Source organism: Dromaius novaehollandiae, chromosome 16, assembly GCF_036370855.1.
Source record: "Dromaius novaehollandiae isolate bDroNov1 chromosome 16, bDroNov1.hap1, whole genome shotgun sequence".
NCBI lineage: Eukaryota > Metazoa > Chordata > Aves > Casuariiformes > Dromaiidae > Dromaius > Dromaius novaehollandiae.
This window is the reverse complement of record NC_088113.1, coordinates 21997245-22013719: the sequence shown is the minus strand read 5'-3', so window position 1 is coordinate 22013719 and position 16475 is coordinate 21997245. Positions and strand designations below refer to the sequence as shown.

The 16475-nt window shown below is 57.5% G+C and overlaps 1 protein-coding gene and 1 long non-coding RNA gene across 10 annotated transcripts; both read right to left on the bottom strand.

Moving 5' to 3' along the window:
- Positions 1-2369: 2369 nt before the first annotated feature.
- On the bottom strand, positions 2370-10251 carry LOC135330157 (uncharacterized). 9 transcript variants are annotated; one of them, XR_010391979.1, is made up of 4 exons: positions 6941-10237; positions 6627-6822; positions 3381-6227; positions 2370-2593 (listed from the first exon to the last, which is right to left on the bottom strand). XR_010391979.1 is itself a non-coding variant. In XM_064521796.1 (3 exons), the coding sequence occupies exon 3, from the start codon at positions 5805-5807 to the stop codon at positions 4896-4898; it is 912 nt and encodes a 303-aa protein (XP_064377866.1). In that variant the 5' UTR covers positions 5808-6227; positions 6627-6822; positions 6941-10237; the 3' UTR covers positions 3380-4895. The 9 variants fall into 9 exon arrangements, 5 of the variants coding, with proteins under 5 accessions (XP_064377866.1, XP_064377867.1, XP_064377868.1 ...); XR_010391981.1 differs by lacking the exon at positions 2370-2593 and having other exon boundaries at positions 3380-3656; positions 6144-6227; positions 6751-6822; positions 6941-10251; XR_010391980.1 differs by lacking the exon at positions 2370-2593 and having other exon boundaries at positions 3380-3656; positions 6144-6227; positions 6941-10238.
- An 82-nt stretch (positions 10252-10333) lies between these two features.
- On the bottom strand, positions 10334-14963 carry LOC135330156 (uncharacterized). The gene is made up of 6 exons (XR_010391977.1): positions 14740-14963; positions 13186-13313; positions 12608-12774; positions 11684-12415; positions 10751-11491; positions 10334-10558 (listed from the first exon to the last, which is right to left on the bottom strand). It is a non-coding gene; the product is annotated as an uncharacterized LOC135330156 (long non-coding RNA).
- Positions 14964-16475: the final 1512 nt, after the last annotated feature.

Genomic DNA, 16475 nt, shown 5'->3' with positions numbered 1-16475 from the left:
CCACTCCTCATAGCTGCTGCCTAATTGGCCCCAATCTTGAGCAAAGCTACAACTACCAGGAGCCCGCAGCGCCCTCCTACTCTCCCTGCCCTCCCCATTTCCAAGAGGGACGGCCCCAGCCCCTGGGGGCAAGCCTGCCTGGTCACACCAGAGATGGAAAATGCTTCCTGCCTTGTACTAGGGAAAACCAGGGAAATGCCACTGTCCCCAATGACCTATGGGGACTCCTGCGTGAGCGGCACATGTCCAGTAAGGAACAGACCCAGCGGGCCACTGCTGCAGGGCTGAGAAGGCACCGGCACCTGGAACTGCAGCTCCTGGCCTGCCACAGAGCATAACGTGGCCGGCTGGTGAGAACCCCGCTGGCAAAGGACTGCCCCTCCGGCCGCCTCGAGAGGCACAGCATGCTGTCCGAGCAGCCCAATGCGGGAAGACTACATCTCCCGGCATGCCGTTCAAACAAAAAAAAGGCCTCCCGGAAGCCCGGTGCCGGAAGACTACCGCTCCCGGCATGCCAGCGGCGCCCCCGGCCCCCCCCCCTCCCCCCGTAGCGCTAGGTGAAGTTTAACCCTGTGGAGATTCCGTTCCTTTCCGTCCCGCCCCCGTTCCCTTTTCCTCCCTGTCTCCCCGGAATCCACCGCAGAGCCCCGAGCGCGACCCCGCGATCCCCAGCACCGGCCCGGGGCTCCCCCGACACCGCCGCGGCCGGCTACGGGTCAACTCCAACACTGCCCCTGCCTCCCCCCACGACCCTCCCTGCGCTTCCCCTGGGATCCCTCCTCCCCCTCCCCAACGCGGTCCCCAGCGGACATAGGAGACACCCCCCTCCCCGCGCTCCTCCGACCGCGCAATAAACCGCACCACAGCCCCAGCGGACCGCCTGCCTTCCCCCCTGCCCCATCCTGGCGCACCCCCCTTCTTCCCCCCCAGCACCACTGCAGACCCACCGCACCTCCTTCCTCCCCACCCGAACCCCAACGCACCCCCTTACCCCCCCCCCCCATACCACCACAGCCTCGGCACACCCCCTTCCTCCCTCCCTCCACCTCCATGGCCCCGGAGCACTGCTCTTCCCCACCACATCCTCAGCCCCCACTGCCCCAGCACACCACCCTCCCTAGCCCCGGTGCAGTTTCCCCTGGCCCCAGTGCACCCCAGTTGTGCTGCGCTGCCCGGGACACTCCCACCCACCAGGACCCCCGGCACATGAGGGACCTGCAGCCCGGAGCGCGCACCCCCCCAGCCCCGCTCACCTCCTCCGCAGGGCAGCCGCGTGCCGGTCCCAGGCAGCAGTGCTCAGCAGCAGCTCCATCGTCCAGAACCAGCCCCAGCATGAGCTTCCCCCAAATGCAGCCCCAGCCCAGGCGTGTGCCCGCCCTTGCCATCAGCCCCACCTGGGGCTTGTCCCACCTGTCCCAGCCATGGAGCCCCACCTGGGGCCTGTCCTGCCACCCAGCTCCACCTGGCATTCATCCCAGCCCCAGGGCCTGCAGCTGCAGCCCATCAGGAACTGGGGAGAGGGAATGGCCATCAGCCCCATCAGGGACAACTGGGGCTGCCAGGGCAGCAGAGGCACCCCCACTCCTGAGAGCAGCTTCCTGAAAGCTGAAGGGAGAGGCCTGGGGTATAGAGAGGGGAAAGGGGAGTATGCAGAGGACAAGAGAACAAATGGAGAGCTCTGGGTACAACAAAAGTAGAAAAAGGCAATGACAGAGCAAACAGAGTGACTCTGGGGGCACCACCAAGAAGCACCCAGAAAACTCTGGGACAGGAGAGAAAGCTAAACAGAGAACTTTGCAGTGTGCTGCAAAACAACCACAGGGCCCAACAAAAGGCACACAGAGCCCTTGGGGGCAACCCAAAATGTGAATTGAGGGCTCCGGAGGGCATCAGAGGGCAAATGCAGGGCTCTGGGGCAAAGCAAAATACAAATAAAGGGGCTTAGGGCACACCAGAGGGGCCATAAGGCATGTCACAGGGCTCAGTGCAGCTGACAGGATGGTGCCTGCAGGCTCCCCCCACCCCCATGGAAACTCTATCTCCCCACTCCAGGCACACAGGCCCTGGCACCAGACCCACAAGGGACACTGGGGAGTGCTGAAAGCAAATCCAGAAGCAGTCTGGTGACCTCACACAGCCCTGCAGGGGCCCTGGGTGCCCCCACAATGATGGGAAACACCCCCAAGAGCCCAGGCAATGCAAGGGAAATTCCCCACAGCTCTGTCAACAGCACTGGGTTCCCTGGGAAGCGCAGGCACTCCAAAGTACAAGGGACTCGGGGACCAGCTCCCAGCCCCGGACACAATGTGTAATCTCCTCCCCTGGGCATCATCTTCAGGCAAACCAACAGCAGGAACCACAGAGATGAGTGCAAAGAATAAAGCAACTGTTTATTGTTTTACTGCGCAGAAACAATAGCTGGAAGCAAGTCTGCCATGGAGCTCAGTGTCAGCATGCTTCCCCTTACCTGTGATGCCTGAAGAGTCATCACTACACCAGCGTCCATCCATCCATCAGGGAAGGGTCATCTCCTGCTGCTGCCCTTGATGTGGCAGGTGTCCGAGTAGCTGACAGCCTACTCCTCTGCTTTTTCCTTCAGGCATAGGATTCATCTCAGAGATGAGAGGAAAATGCCTGATCTTGCCTGTCTGCACTTCTGCCCTACCCCAGGCTAGAGCCCTGCAAGACACTTCCACAACTCTCAGCTCACCCGTCACATTGCCAGTCTCCGTGTGATGGGCCTGCGCCATATCAAATCCAGAGCGCAGGTCGGTGTGCAGAGCTGAACGCTGGGTACAGGGGAAGGTTACAAAGCCCAAAGAAGGGTTTGCAGCCTGCTGCTTAGGCTTCAGGGCTTACAGTTTATCTAAGGATTTAGCCCTTTTCCTTTATCAGTAAGTCATAAGCCCTGAACACTAACTGCAGGTCTTGGAACCCTAATAGTTGCCGAGACTTTAAAATTTATGGCTAAGGTTGGATTTTAAATTCTGCGCCCTGATCACTAAACGAGCAAACTGTAAACCCTGACTGATAAAGACTGAGCCCCACAAAAGAAAGGAATAAACTGTAACTCCGGAGTGAGAGACCCTCAACAACAAACTAAACAATAAACCTTAAGTGAAAAATTCCAAACCCTCAGCTTTAAGCAACAAACACCAAAGCACCCATACGCATGAAAACAGTAAAGAGAAGGCAAGGAGTTTTGCCCACAGCTTAAGAAGTTTTCCCTTCCTCTAGAAGCACAGCAGAATGGGAAGACATGCACCAGAATCACGTTACAGCTGCTGTTTAGAGGCTTGGTTTTAGCCACCATTCAAATGTGAGCATGTGCAAGAATCACTCCACAGGACTGCACTAGGCTGCACTTGCACTGAACCTACCTGAAGCACTGCAAGCACTAATTCATCTCCGGGTCAGACAATTAATATTTTTGGTCCTCTCAGCTCCATGGGCAAACATCCACAGCCAGTGACACCAGTGACCACCTAGGGAACAATCACCTCGCACCTCCCAGCACTGCTCACATATGATGCAGCCCAGGACTTAGCTGTGTCCACGCTGCAAGTCAGAGCTCACTCTCCATGGCCAGCCGCGCATCTCCGCAGAGCTCCCAGCTGTGACAAGGCTCCTTCGACTGCCCGACTGGGCTTCGGCACCTGCAAAGAGGCCAGAGCAGTTAGTTAGAGGCCGGGCAACTGCACAGCCCTCCTAGAACTACTCCCTAGTCCAAGGCCCGTAATTGTTCCCACAGTTATGACTGACCCTCCGTGCTGCTTCAGTCACCCTCTCTGGCTCCATTTCATCACAAAGTTGTCACAGCAGCTCTCACGGACAGGCAGGCTCGCTCAGGCACCCGGCCGCCTCCAGCCTTTGCTAGATGGTCCTCCGCAGGGAAACTCTGCCTCTGATGGACACTCTCAGAAAGCACCGTCCAGCCAAGGCAGGATAAAAAGTAAGGCCTCCAAAACCTCCAAACCCTGGAGAGATGGAGCTGATGGGAAACTGACTTGTGCTACCAGTACTGTAGATTATGGCTTTGCTGTGTACTACGGTGCTGTTGCTCATACACATGTAACCCCATTTCTCTGCTATAGCAAAGTTACTGTTGTAGCTGGCTCCTGAAAGAAACAGTAACTTGCGAAAACGAAAATCCCAGGTAAGGCAGTTGCATACTTAAGACATGAGTTGTGAAGGACCTTTACTCTCAAAGTACAAACAATACTGGAACCTCTGGACTTCAAAGAAGGAAGGTCTAGAAGGTTTAGGGCCCAACACTAATAATGCTAGAAACAGAAATTGTTTGGAGGGACCAGAACAGCAAAGAGAAAGGAGTTCCAAGGAAAGAAACAAGCCAGAAGCTATGTAAATGACTGCATTCATCAGGAAGCGATGGCAGGGGTGTGGTGGGTGTGCGTGTTGACAGCACAGCATATCCCCTCAGGAAGCACTAAATCAACAACATGGGTTGAGCTGTAGACATAGGGAAGACACCACTTTGCATAAAGGCAGACCTGACAGAAAAGTGGGCTCAATGCCAGCATCGCAATCACAACTCAAGCTGCACCACGTGACAGCCCTGGCTGCGCGCAGGCAGACAAGAGGCAGTAACTGCAGACCGCGCTGACGAGTAGGACAGACAGCAGCAGCAGCTCCAGACCGCCCTACCGCGAGCGCCTGTCCTAACGCCCAAGGTCTCGGAGCCTCTGCTGCTCTCTGCCTCCGTGACACCTTCCCCAGGAGCCTCTTCGCTGCCTGCCGCGTACCCCACGGCATCTCTAGCCCGCTAGCGCTCCCCCGCTGCACAGCCACAGCCCCGCGCCTCCGCGGGCAGAGTCCCCGCGGAGGTGTCCGACGTGACCCGAACCAGACCGACGGCACCCTCCGGGCGCTGCCGATCACCATCTCTGCCGAGCGCCGACCACCTCTCGCCACCCGCCGCACCAGACAAAACGCAAAGGAACAACAGACCTCCACCTGGACGCGGGGACAGGGGGGAGAACAAAAGAAAAGAGGGGCAGAGAGCTTGGCAGATGGATGGAGGGAGAAAGAAAGAGAGGGACAGAGAGCCGGCCCCAGGGTCTGGGCACTGGACAAAGGAAGAGAAAGAGAGGGACAGAGGGCCACACAGATGGAGGGAGGGCTGCACAGAGGACCGGGGAGCAGAAGAGAGAAAAATGGGGAAGGCGAGACGGCCAGAGGAACGGCAAGGGAGCAACAGAGAAGGGGGGAGAACCAGAGAGAGGAACGGGGACAGGAAGAGAGGGACAGGGAGCCAGTAGGAGCGATGGGAAGAGGACGAGAACGACGAAGAGCTGGCCAGAAAGGTGGAGAGAGAAAAAGAGGGAGGGCAATTCAGACAGAGAGATGGGACAAAACAGGGGAAAAGAGGGATAGGGAGGCAAATAGATGGATGAGGAGCTGAGCAGAGGGATGGAAATAGAGAGAGATGGCTGGAGGGGTGGACAGAGGGCTGGGAAGGCAAAGAGAAGTACAGGCAGAAAGGCAGACGAGAGCGGCAGACGGATGGGGAGCCGCACGGAAGGACAGCGGGCAGGTACTGGGATAGGAAGAGGAAGAGGACGATGAAGAGCTGGATAGAGCGATAGAGAGCCAGTTAGATGGACGCAGATATTGTCACAGAGATGGAAAGAGTACAAGAGGGATGGGGGAGCTGGGCAGAGGAACGAGTAGCTAAACAAAGGGATGGGGCACTGGACAGAGCCACGGGGAAAGAAAGAGAAGGATGGAGCGCTGGACAGAGGGGCAGGGAGCGGAACCGGATGGATCCCGACAGCCTGGCTCGCCATGCTCCGACTCCACCCCACCGGCTGAGCCCGCAGCGCTCTCTGCGCACCGCTGTGCCCAAAGTCCGCTCGTGGGCCTGCTCACCCGTTTCCCTACGGCTCCGGGGTGTCTGTGGGAGCGAGGGTGCACACACGGGCCCAGGCCGGGGAGGAACCTCGCGTTCAGTCACAGCATTTTACCGTTCCTCGTGCATTAGCCCCTCTCAGATGCTCAACGCCAAACGCCCTCAGCCCGTAACAACTTCAGTACCCGCGGCACCTAGTTTTTCCACGCTCTCAAATCTTCCTTGCTCTTTCCCGTCTTGTTTGAAAACCCTCCCAGACCCCTTCTGTACTTACATGCTTCCTCAAAACAGCATCACCAAAGTCAACAAAAAGGGCCGAGCTGCATCCCTTCGAGTTGCTGGCCCTCAGAACAGCATCCTGCAAGTGAATCAAGCCACCAAGGTCACTGGGAGATTCTCCTTTTAGAGCTTTCTTCCCCCAAAGCTTTAATGATGGCTCCCTAACCTGGGCAAATGCAGAGCCTCCCTTAAGCGCTGCAGCAGTTTTTACTCTGGCGTCCCAAGTTGCTGCTAGGCAGCGAAGCAAGGCAAAGACGGGTGCGGTCACAGCTGACCCATCTAGCCACGAAAATTCTTATTTTAGGCGTCACTGGTCATTCCAGGTAAACAGACCAAAACAGAGCTCCAAACAGACAGGCGAGGCTTCGCACAGACCTCGTGGCCCAGCTAGCAACAGTAAGACTCTGTCTTACTGAAGACTCTGGGCTACCAGTTGCTATCCCCCTTCTTTGCCGGTCCATGCATTGCGGCTTATTACCCGCGAGTCCGGTAAGGACGCTGACGACCTTCCTGTGGCCGAAGCCTCCTCGTCGGGACCGGGCGGAGAACCTTTCTGCTGGCATTTGAATTCTCCTGGAAGCTCTCGACGCGTGATAACTTACAAAGGTCCGAGAGCGGTGGTAGCCTGTAGTTCTTCACGGCAGCACACAGTCGTTCCCCGAGGTCCTGAACGCCTACGATTAACACAGTTTATCAAAACAAAAATACTACTGCTACAGGGTGTAAAGGCAAGCTAAAATTTCCGCAGCCAAAGAAAACCCCTTCGCGTCTGACACAATGAGCCACACGCACCAGCGCCTATAGCTCGAGGCTAGCAACCCCTCCTGGGCGACGTTCTTCTGGCAGGCTGCGGATCTGAACTCCTCCATCTCGCCTAAGAGTCTCCGCTGGGACACAGCAACTTTGCCAGCCAGGGCTCGTTGACGGAGGCGTAGTAAAATCCATCAGGGAGGGAGCAAAGCAAAAAAAAAAAAAACAAACCAAGAAGAAAAAGAAAAAAAGAAAAAGATCAAAGCTCTGCAGAAAATCATAAGAATCCAAAGTTGTTTATAAGCACAAAAGTGGATCCAATATACACACTCAAGCAAGGTAAACAAGAATACGCAAGCCACAAGTACCGCTTCCCCTAACCCCTGTTCTGAGAGCTATGAAGACAGTCGGGCTTGCCGCGAAAGGGAAGTCAGACTAAGTAGCCGCTAGAGATCAACCTCTCGGAAACCTCCTGCGTCCGCGTTTTTGGCGCAACCGTGCTCTGCCCCTCAGTCAATTCAGACGCGCACAAGAAGAGCCACTGCTTGTAACACTTGCACAGCAACTGCCCCCCTGCCCCCGCTCGTTAAGATCAGCGCCCACTGCGCCACTCGGATAGATGATACTCCGCTGTCTCTTCATTTCCCTGACGTGATTACTTTAGAGAGAACTGAATAGATTGGATGGCCCCTGCGCGATCAAAGCTAAAAGTCTCAAAGACGGTTACAGCCCACATCGCTGCTGAACAGTCTTTCTCACAGCCAGAGACTTTTTGTTCCACCCCCAAAGGGGACGTAAAGGTGAGGCGACTGGCACCCGCTTTCCTTTACTGCCGTTTTCTAGTGGTGCTGCTCCCACGCAGTCAGCAGATGTGGAAAGCATTACCGAAAAAGGCTTTCCTTGTCCTGGGAATTTGAGGGCAGGAGGTTTTATAGCCACTTCTTCCAGTTCAGTGAAAGCAGAGTCACGTTCCTCATCCCAGCTCCCTTTCCGACTCCCTCCCAGTACTTTCCACCGTGGTCTGCTGACACCGGCAAAGCCACCTTAATGCTGCTGGAGGAAACTAAATCCTCCTACAATTGCTCTAAGCGGGAACTGGTGAGAAGGAGCCTTAATTCCATGAGGCTTCAACCTATCTACTGTCATCCCGTCTCCCCAAATACCATTGCCAGGTAACTAACCCGGGGCTTGCGCTGATTAAGCCTTCCTGAAATCGATCTCTCAGTTTTACACTTCAGACCCTTCTCTCGCTCCCTTCCTCTTCAGTAGCTCTGGTCACTTGACCACCACTCCCCCAAGATAATAATTTGCTGTCTCGCAGCTCGTGAAGCATGATGCTTCACAGGCACGTAAAGTCACACACATGGAGACACATGTACGCACAGCACTTCTCGTAATGCATACAGACCTTCCGTTATACGCTGGCGATCTATTATTCGGATCGCTATTAATGGCGCTCCTTCCTTGCCAGGAGGAACGGGCTTTCCCTTTTTCTGGCAGAGGAAGACAGCTTTCACTTGGCTCCCTTGGATTCTATTACTTCAGCTTGCTCACGTTTTTTACTCTCTTCAACCTCAGCCGTGGCAATTAATCTAAGAGAGCATTCGTTCTGTCTTTCCCTTTCCACGTACGCGCGTGCAGTAACAACGCAAAATACAAACAGCCAAAGCAAATTCTGGGGCCTGTCCTGCCACCCAGCTCCCCCTGGCATTCATCCCAGCCCCAGGGCCCGCAGCTGTGGGCCTGCAGGAACTGGGCAGGGGGCCTGGCCATCAGCCCCTTCAGGGACAGCTGGGGCTGCCAGGGCAGCAGAGGCACCCCCACTCTCCTGACAGCAGCTTGCTGAGAGCTGAAGGGAGAGCCCTGCCTGGGGTGTAGAGTGCGGAAAGGGGAGTATGCGGAGCACAAGAGAACAAATCGAGAGCTCTGGGTGCAACACAAGTCAAGAAAAAAAAAAAAAAAAAAAACAATAATAGAGCAAACAGAGTGACTCTGGGGGCACCAAAAGGAGGGCCCTGGGGCACACCCAGAAGCACCCAGAAAACTCCAGGACAGGAGAAAAAGCTAAACAGAGACCTCTGCGGCGTGCCGCAAAACACACACGGGGCCACGGGGCGCACCGAAAGGCACGCAGAGGGCTCGGGGGCAACCCAGAATGTGAACTGAGGGGTCCTGAGGGCATCAGAGGGCAAGTGCAGGGCTCTGGGGCAGACCAAAATACAGAGGAAGGGCCTTGGCGCACACCAGAGGGGTCACCAGGCACGCCGCAGGGCTCAACGCGGCTGACAGGATGGCGCCTGCAGGCTGCCCCAGGCACACGAGCGACACTGCGGAGTGCCAAAAGCAAATCCGGGAGTGGTTCGGGGACCTCACGCAGCCCTGGAGGGGCTCTGGCTGCCCTTGCGATGAGGGGAAACACCCCCAAGAGCCCCGAGGGTCCAGGCAACGCAAGGGAAATTCCCCGCAGCTCTGGGAACAGCACCGGGCTCCCTGGCAAGCGCAGGCACTCCCAAGTACATGGGACTCGGGGACCAGCTCCCAGCCCCGGACACAATGCGTAACCTCCTGCCCCGGGCATCGTGTTCAGGCAAACCGCCCTGGAGCTCGGCACCAGCGTGCCTCCCCTTACCTACGATATCCAAAGAGTCACCGCCGCACCAGCGTCTGTCCGTCCGTCCGTCCGTCGGGGAAGGGTCAGCTCCTGCCCCTGCCCTCGACGTGGCAGGTGTCCGAGTAGCCTCCCCCCAGTGCTTTTTCCTTCAGGGCTAGGATTCAGCTTGGAGAGCTGAGAGGAAAATGCCTGATCCCGCCTGCCTGCACTTCTGCCCTAACCCAGGCCAGAGCCCCTCAGGTTACTTAGTCCTCAGCGCTGCCTCGGGGAGGCCGAAATAACTGCTAACGGTCATTAGCGATACTTACCCTAGTTACCCGTGCCAGAACGCCTCCTCCTGTAGCAGTTCCTGGTGATATCGAGGGGCCGCTGCATTCTGGCTTCCTTGTTTCATCCCGTCCCTTCGGTATTAACCGCAAGCAAACGCTCGTCCGTCTCTTCTCCTCGTCAGCATTTGCTGTCCTTGGTTCCATCTCTGTAAGGAAGCGATAAACTCGCGTTTTACTTCCAGTGAAACGCTTAGGTTTATGCATGATCTTTTTCTCTTTACCCTGTTTTCTTTTTCCCCCTTTTTTTTCTTTTTTCCTTCTTCTTTTCCTTAAGGGAAAGGTCTTAATACGGCACTTTGCACCATACGTTGCAGGGTAAACGGTCTGGAAACGTTACACACAGCAATTAGGGCTAGGTTATTAGGCAGGCGGGCACGTCGCCTAATACCTTCCTAACGCCATCTTCCACGAAACCTTATTTTTATTCCGCTTCAGTGTTATTGGTACTGTTTGCAAACCCTCGTATGCATGCGCTTAACCCACAACTCTCTCGGTCTTTAACTACGTGGAGGAATGACAGCCCTCGATTTGCCTGTCTCCCTTTCAAACCTATTACCTTTTTGAGACTGCTCCTAGCTTCCTCTTACTCTTGCATGCTGGCCTCACAGGCGACGACCAAAACGAACAACTGGATCGCTAGGTCTAGCCCCCTCTCTTCAAGATGTGCCCCTTCGGGGCTTACGTTTCTTGGTCTCTTCAACTTCAGCCGTGGCAATTAATCTAAAAAAGTAAGTATGACATCTATTCCTTTCCGTAGCTGCGTGTACGACAACAAAACAAAACAGAAACAGCCAAAGCAAAGCTAAGGCAGATACAGGCAACAGCAGCCACAGGGTAGGAACGGGTTACTCAGTCCTCAGCGCTGCCTCGGGGAGGCCGAAATAACTGCTAACGGTCATCAGCGATACTTACCCTAGTTACCCGTGCCAGAACGCCTCCTCCTGTAGCAGTTCCTGGTGATATCGAGGGGCCGCTGCATTCTGGCTTCCTTGTTTCATCCCGTCCCTTCGGTATTAACCGCAAGCAAACGCTCGTCCGTCTCTTCTCCTCGTCAGCATTTGCTGTCCTTGGTTCCATCTCTGTAAGGAAGCGATAAACTCGCGTTTTACTTCCAGTGAAACGCTTAGGTTTATGCATGATCTTTTTCTCTTTACCCTGTTTTCTTTTTCCCCCTTTTTTTTCTTTTTTCCTTCTTCTTTTCCTTAAGGGAAAGGTCTTAATACGGCACTTTGCACCATACGTTGCAGGGTAAACGGTCTGGAAACGTTACACACAGCAATTAGGGCTAGGTTATTAGGCAGGCGGGCACGTCGCCTAATACCTTCCTAACGCCATCTTCCACGAAACCTTATTTTTATTCCGCTTCAGTGTTATTGGTACTGTTCGCAAACCCTCGTATGCATGCGCTTAACCGACAACTCTCTCGGTCTTTAACTACGTGGAGGAATGACAGCCCTCGATTTGCCTGTCTCCCTTTCAAACCTATTACCTTTTTGAGACTGCTCCTAGCTTCCTCTTACTCTTGCATGCTGGCCTCACAGGCGACGACCAAAACGAACAACTGGATCGCTAGGTCTAGCCCCCTCTCTTCAAGATGTGCCCCTTCGGGGCTTACGTTTCTTGGTCTCTTCAACTTCAGCCGTGGCAATTAATCTAAAAAAGTAAGTATGACATCTATTCCTTTCCGTAGCTGCGTGTACGATAACAAAACAAAACAGAAACAGCCAAAGCAAAGCTAAGGCAGATACAGGCAACAGCAGCCACAGGGTAGGAACGGGTTACTCAGTCCTCAGCGCTGCCTCGGGGAGGCCGAAATAACTGCTAACGGTCATCAGCGATACTTACCCTAGTTACCCGTGCCAGAACGCCTCCTCCTGTAGCAGTTCCTGGTGATATCGAGGGGCCGCTGCATTCTGGCTTCCTTGTTTCATCCCGTCCCTTCGGTATTAACCGCAAGCAAACGCTCGTCCGTCTCTTCTCCTCGTCAGCATTTGCTGTCCTTGGTTCCATCTCTGTAAGGAAGCGATAAACTCGCGTTTTACTTCCAGTGAAACGCTTAGGTTTATGCATGATCTTTTTCTCTTTACCCTGTTTTCTTTTTCCCCCTTTTTTCCTTCTTCTTTTCCTTAAGGGAAAGGTCTTAATACGGCACTTTGCACCATACGTTGCAGGGTAAACGGTCTGGAAACGTTACACACAGCAATTAGGGCTAGGTTATTAGGCAGGCGGGCACGTCGCCTAATACCTTCCTAACGCCATCTTCCACGAAACCTTATTTTTATTCCGCTTCAGTGTTATTGGTACTGTTCGCAAACCCTCGTATGCATGCGCTTAACCGACAACTCTCTCGGTCTTTAACTACGTGGAGGAATGACAGCCCTCGATTTGCCTGTCTCCCTTTCAAACCTATTACCTTTTTGAGACTGCTCCTAGCTTCCTCTTACTCTTGCATGCTGGCCTCACAGGCGACGACCAAAACGAACAACTGGATCGCTAGGTCTAGCCCCCTCTCTTCAAGATGTGCCCCTTCGGGGCTTACGTTTCTTGGTCTCTTCAACTTCAGCCGTGGCAATTAATCTAAAAAAGTAAGTATGACATCTATTCCTTTCCGTAGCTGCGTGTACGACAACAAAACAAAACAGAAACAGCCAAAGCAAAGCTAAGGCAGATACAGGCAACAGCAGCCACAGGGTAGGAACGGGTTACTCAGTCCTCAGCGCTGCCTCGGGGAGGCCGAAATAACTGCTAACGGTCATCAGCGATACTTACCCTAGTTACCTGTGCCAGAACGCCTCCTCCTGTAGCAGTTCCTGGTGATATCGAGGGGCCGCTGCATTCTGGCTTCCTTGTTTCATCCCGTCCCTTCGGTATTAACCGCAAGCAAACGCTCGTCCGTCTCTTCTCCTCGTCAGCATTTGCTGTCCTCGGTTCCATCTCTGTAAGGAAGCGATAAACTCGCGTTTTACTTCCAGTGAAACGCTTAGGTTTATGCATGATCTTTTTCTCTTTACCCTGTTTTCTTTTTCCCCCTTTTTTTTCTTTTTTTCCTTCTTCTTTTCCTTAAGGGAAAGGTCTTAATACGGCACTTTGCACCATACGTTGCAGGGTAAACGGTCTGGAAACGTTACACACAGCAATTAGGGCTAGGTTATTAGGCAGGCGGGCACGTCGCCTAATACCTTCCTAACGCCATCTTCCACGAAACCTTATTTTTATTCCGCTTCAGTGTTATTGGTACTGTTTGCAAACCCTCGTATGCATGCGCTTAACCCACAACTCTCTCGGTCTTTAACTACGTGGAGGAACGACAGCCCTCGATTTGCCTGTCTCCCTTTCAAACCTATTACCTTTTTGAGACTGCTCCTAGCTTCCTCTTACTCTTGCATGCTGGCCTCACAGGCGACGACCAAAATGAACCACCGGATCCCCAGGTCTTGCTGCTTCTCTTCGAGATGTCCCCCTTCGGTGGGCTACCCTGCCAAACAAACCAAAAAGACTGCCGAGGTCACGAGGGTACCAGATTTTCAGACCGCTTCTCCGAGGCTTTCGGGGTGACTGACGTCACCGCTTCGCTTCACGTTACTCACAGCTACCTTCGTCTATTACTTAGGGCTAAACCTGTTTCTGTTTGCAGAGGGGCTTGTTGCTTGTTTAAACTTGACATATAGTCCATAACCTGCTCTGCATGCTCCCTAGTCCCTTCTGCTTTTGCAACACTTGTGGTAATTCAAGGCGGTAATTAAGAGTCCCCATTGTCCCATAGGCTGGAGCGAGACATTGCTGCTGCTCTGAGGAGGTGCCTAAAAGCCACGCTGTTTTCGCTAGCATCACTGGGGCTTCCCAGAGCCCATCGGTGTTCTCTTTGGCTCTTCCCGAGCCTTTTAGGTTTCTTAGGCTATTCCTTAGCCCTCCATTTTAGGGCAATGTTCTCCTTAAGCACTGCGCACAGCACGATTATCCCAGATCAGCCACATCGTGCACACACAGAGGCTTCTGAGAGGCGGCTCAGAAGAAAAGAGAGAGAAGTCTCTTTGTCATCCGCACATTCACCCGTCAACACTCTTCACCAGGAAGTGCTGTAACTTCCTGTTTCTCTAAAGCGGGACTGAGTCGAGGCGGAGACGCACATCGCACCCCATCTTTGTTAGAACGCCTCACTGCTGCGGGCACTGGGTCTGGCAGCAGTTTGAGGAATGTTTGGGGCCTTGCACAGAGTGCAGGGGAAGGTCTGGAGTCAGTGACAACATTGCGGCAGGGCTCGGAGGCGTTTTGGGGCCTGTGGGGGTGTTGGGGCAGGATTTGTGGGTGGTTTAATGGCTCTGGGGGGGCTGGTTGCAGGAAGGGTGGGACTCTGCGGGGCCCTCAGGGCAGGGGTGCCATCCCAGATGCGTAGCGAGCACATAGGGGTGCCCTACGTGGCTCTCAGCTCGGCGGGAGCAGCCACCGGTCTCCCACCCCACCAGACAGGGGAGCGGGGCGGGGGGGGGGGGGGGAGAGGAGGTGGAGGGATCTATGAGCTCGCAGAGAACGCCAGAGGAGGCAGCAGGGAACTCCCCAAGGACCCCGCGTCCCAGACGAGAGGAGGCATCAGGCTGCCGTGCCGCTGCTAGAGACATCCAGACCCCCGCGCAGGCACCCCACACACACTCCTCCAGGCTGCGTCCGCAGGGGCGAGCGCACGCCCCGGCCCGCGCTGGGGAGGAACCGGGGCCCTACAGGCGACACACGCAAAAGGGAGAGTCAGAGCCGCGCTCCGGCAGACCCGGCGCCGCGCAGACCCGGCGCGGCCCCCGGCCCGACTCCCCCCCCCCCCCGCCCCGCCGCCTCCACGCAGCGACGGCCCCGGCTGGCAGGACACAGCCCGACACCCGCGGCCACCCGAAGGCACACGCTCGCCTCACCTCGCCTCACCGCGGCCCCCACATGCTCGACTCCAGCCCGCCTCTGCCCTCGCCCGCCGCCGTCCAGCCAAAACACCCGCCCTGCTCGCCGCCATCTTGCCCGCCGCCGCACCGCGCGTGCGCCGGCCGCCCAGGGCTCGCGCCGCCGCACCGCGCGTGCGCCGGCCGCCCAGGGCTCGCGCCGCCGCACCGCGCGTGCGCCGGCCGCCCAGGGCTCGCGCCGCCGCACCGCGCGTGCGCCGGCCGCCCAGGGCTCGCGCCGCCGCACCGCGCGTGCGCCGGCCGCCCAGGGCTCGCGCCGCCGCACCGCGCGTGCGCCGGCCGCCCAGGGCTCGCGCCGCCGCACCGCGCGTGCGCCGGCCGCCCAGGGCTCGCGCCGCCGCACCGCGCGTGCGCCGGCCGCCCAGGGCTCGCGCCGCCGCACCGCGCGTGCGCCGGCCGCCCAGGGCTCGCGCCGCCGCACCGCGCGTGCGCCGGCCCAGGACCGCGCGAGAGGGGCGGGGGGAGCGCGAGGGGCGGGGGGAGCGCGAGGGGCGGGGGGAGCGCGAGGGGCGGGGGGAGCGCGAGGGGCGGGGGGAGCGGAGCGCGAGGGGCGGGGGGAGCGGAGCGCGAGGGGCGGGGGGAGCGGAGCGCGAGGGGCGGGGGGAGCGGAGCGCGAGGGGCGGGGGGAGCGGAGCGCGAGGGGCGGGGGGAGCGGAGCGCGAGGGGCGGGGGGAGCGCGAGGGGCGGGGGGAGCGCAGCGCGAGGGGCGGGGGGAGCGCAGCGCGAGGGGCGGGGGGAGCGCAGCGCGAGGGGCGGGGGGAGCGCAGCGCGAGGGGCGGGGGGAGCGCAGCGCGAGGGGCGGGGGGAGCGCAGCGCGAGGGGCGGGGGGAGCGCAGCGCGAGGCAGCCCAGACCCGCAATGGCCCCACCCTCGCGTGGTCGCAGCGCCGCGCTGCAGCCGGCCGGCTCCCGCGCGCCAACCGCAGCCCGCCGCGCCACCCCGGCGCTCAGGCCGAGCAGCGAGCGCCCCGAGGCTGCTCTGCCCGCGCCCGAGAGAGCGGCGGGCTTCAGCGAGCAGGCGCTGGGGCTGCCCCGGGGAGAGAGCGCCGCGGAGCAGCTCCGAGACGGCACTGCCCGTCCCCGCGCCCCCAGGAAGCACCGAGAAGGAAAAGCCCTCTCGGGAAAAGCGCTCCCGGTCCGTGAGCACCGGGCAGGGGGCACGAGCGCGGCCCCTGCGCTTACCCGTCCCCGAGAGAGCGCAGAGTAGCGGCCAACACGGCGACCGGCAGCGCGCACGTGTGCGCCGGCTGCCCGCAACGGTCTCCGTACGCAGCGGTGGCCGCCGGCGGCTGCAGTGCTGCCTTGTCGACACGCGAGGGCAGCCGTGAGCGCGCCCCCCTCCCGCGTGCAGTGCCGCCTTTCAGACACGCGAGGGCAGCAAGGAGCAGGGCGCAGCGCTTTCCTGCCCCCCTTGCAAAATACTCGCTAGACAAAAACGGCTTGGGCTCCTCCCGAACGCTTACCTGGCTTCATTACTGCAGCTATTAGGAACCGAAGTGCATAGCCTTCTAGCAAAGGGAACGACCGTCTTTTCAAAACTTCCCGCGACTCCCCAGAATTGTCACTGCCTTGCATCAGCAGCCAGCTTCTTCCAACCCAGCCGCAAGAAACATTTTGCCTTCCCGGCAGAACTTTCTGCTCCCCGGGGGGTCCAAAGGAAACCCGTCACTCACTACTGTCTGTCAAAACGTACCG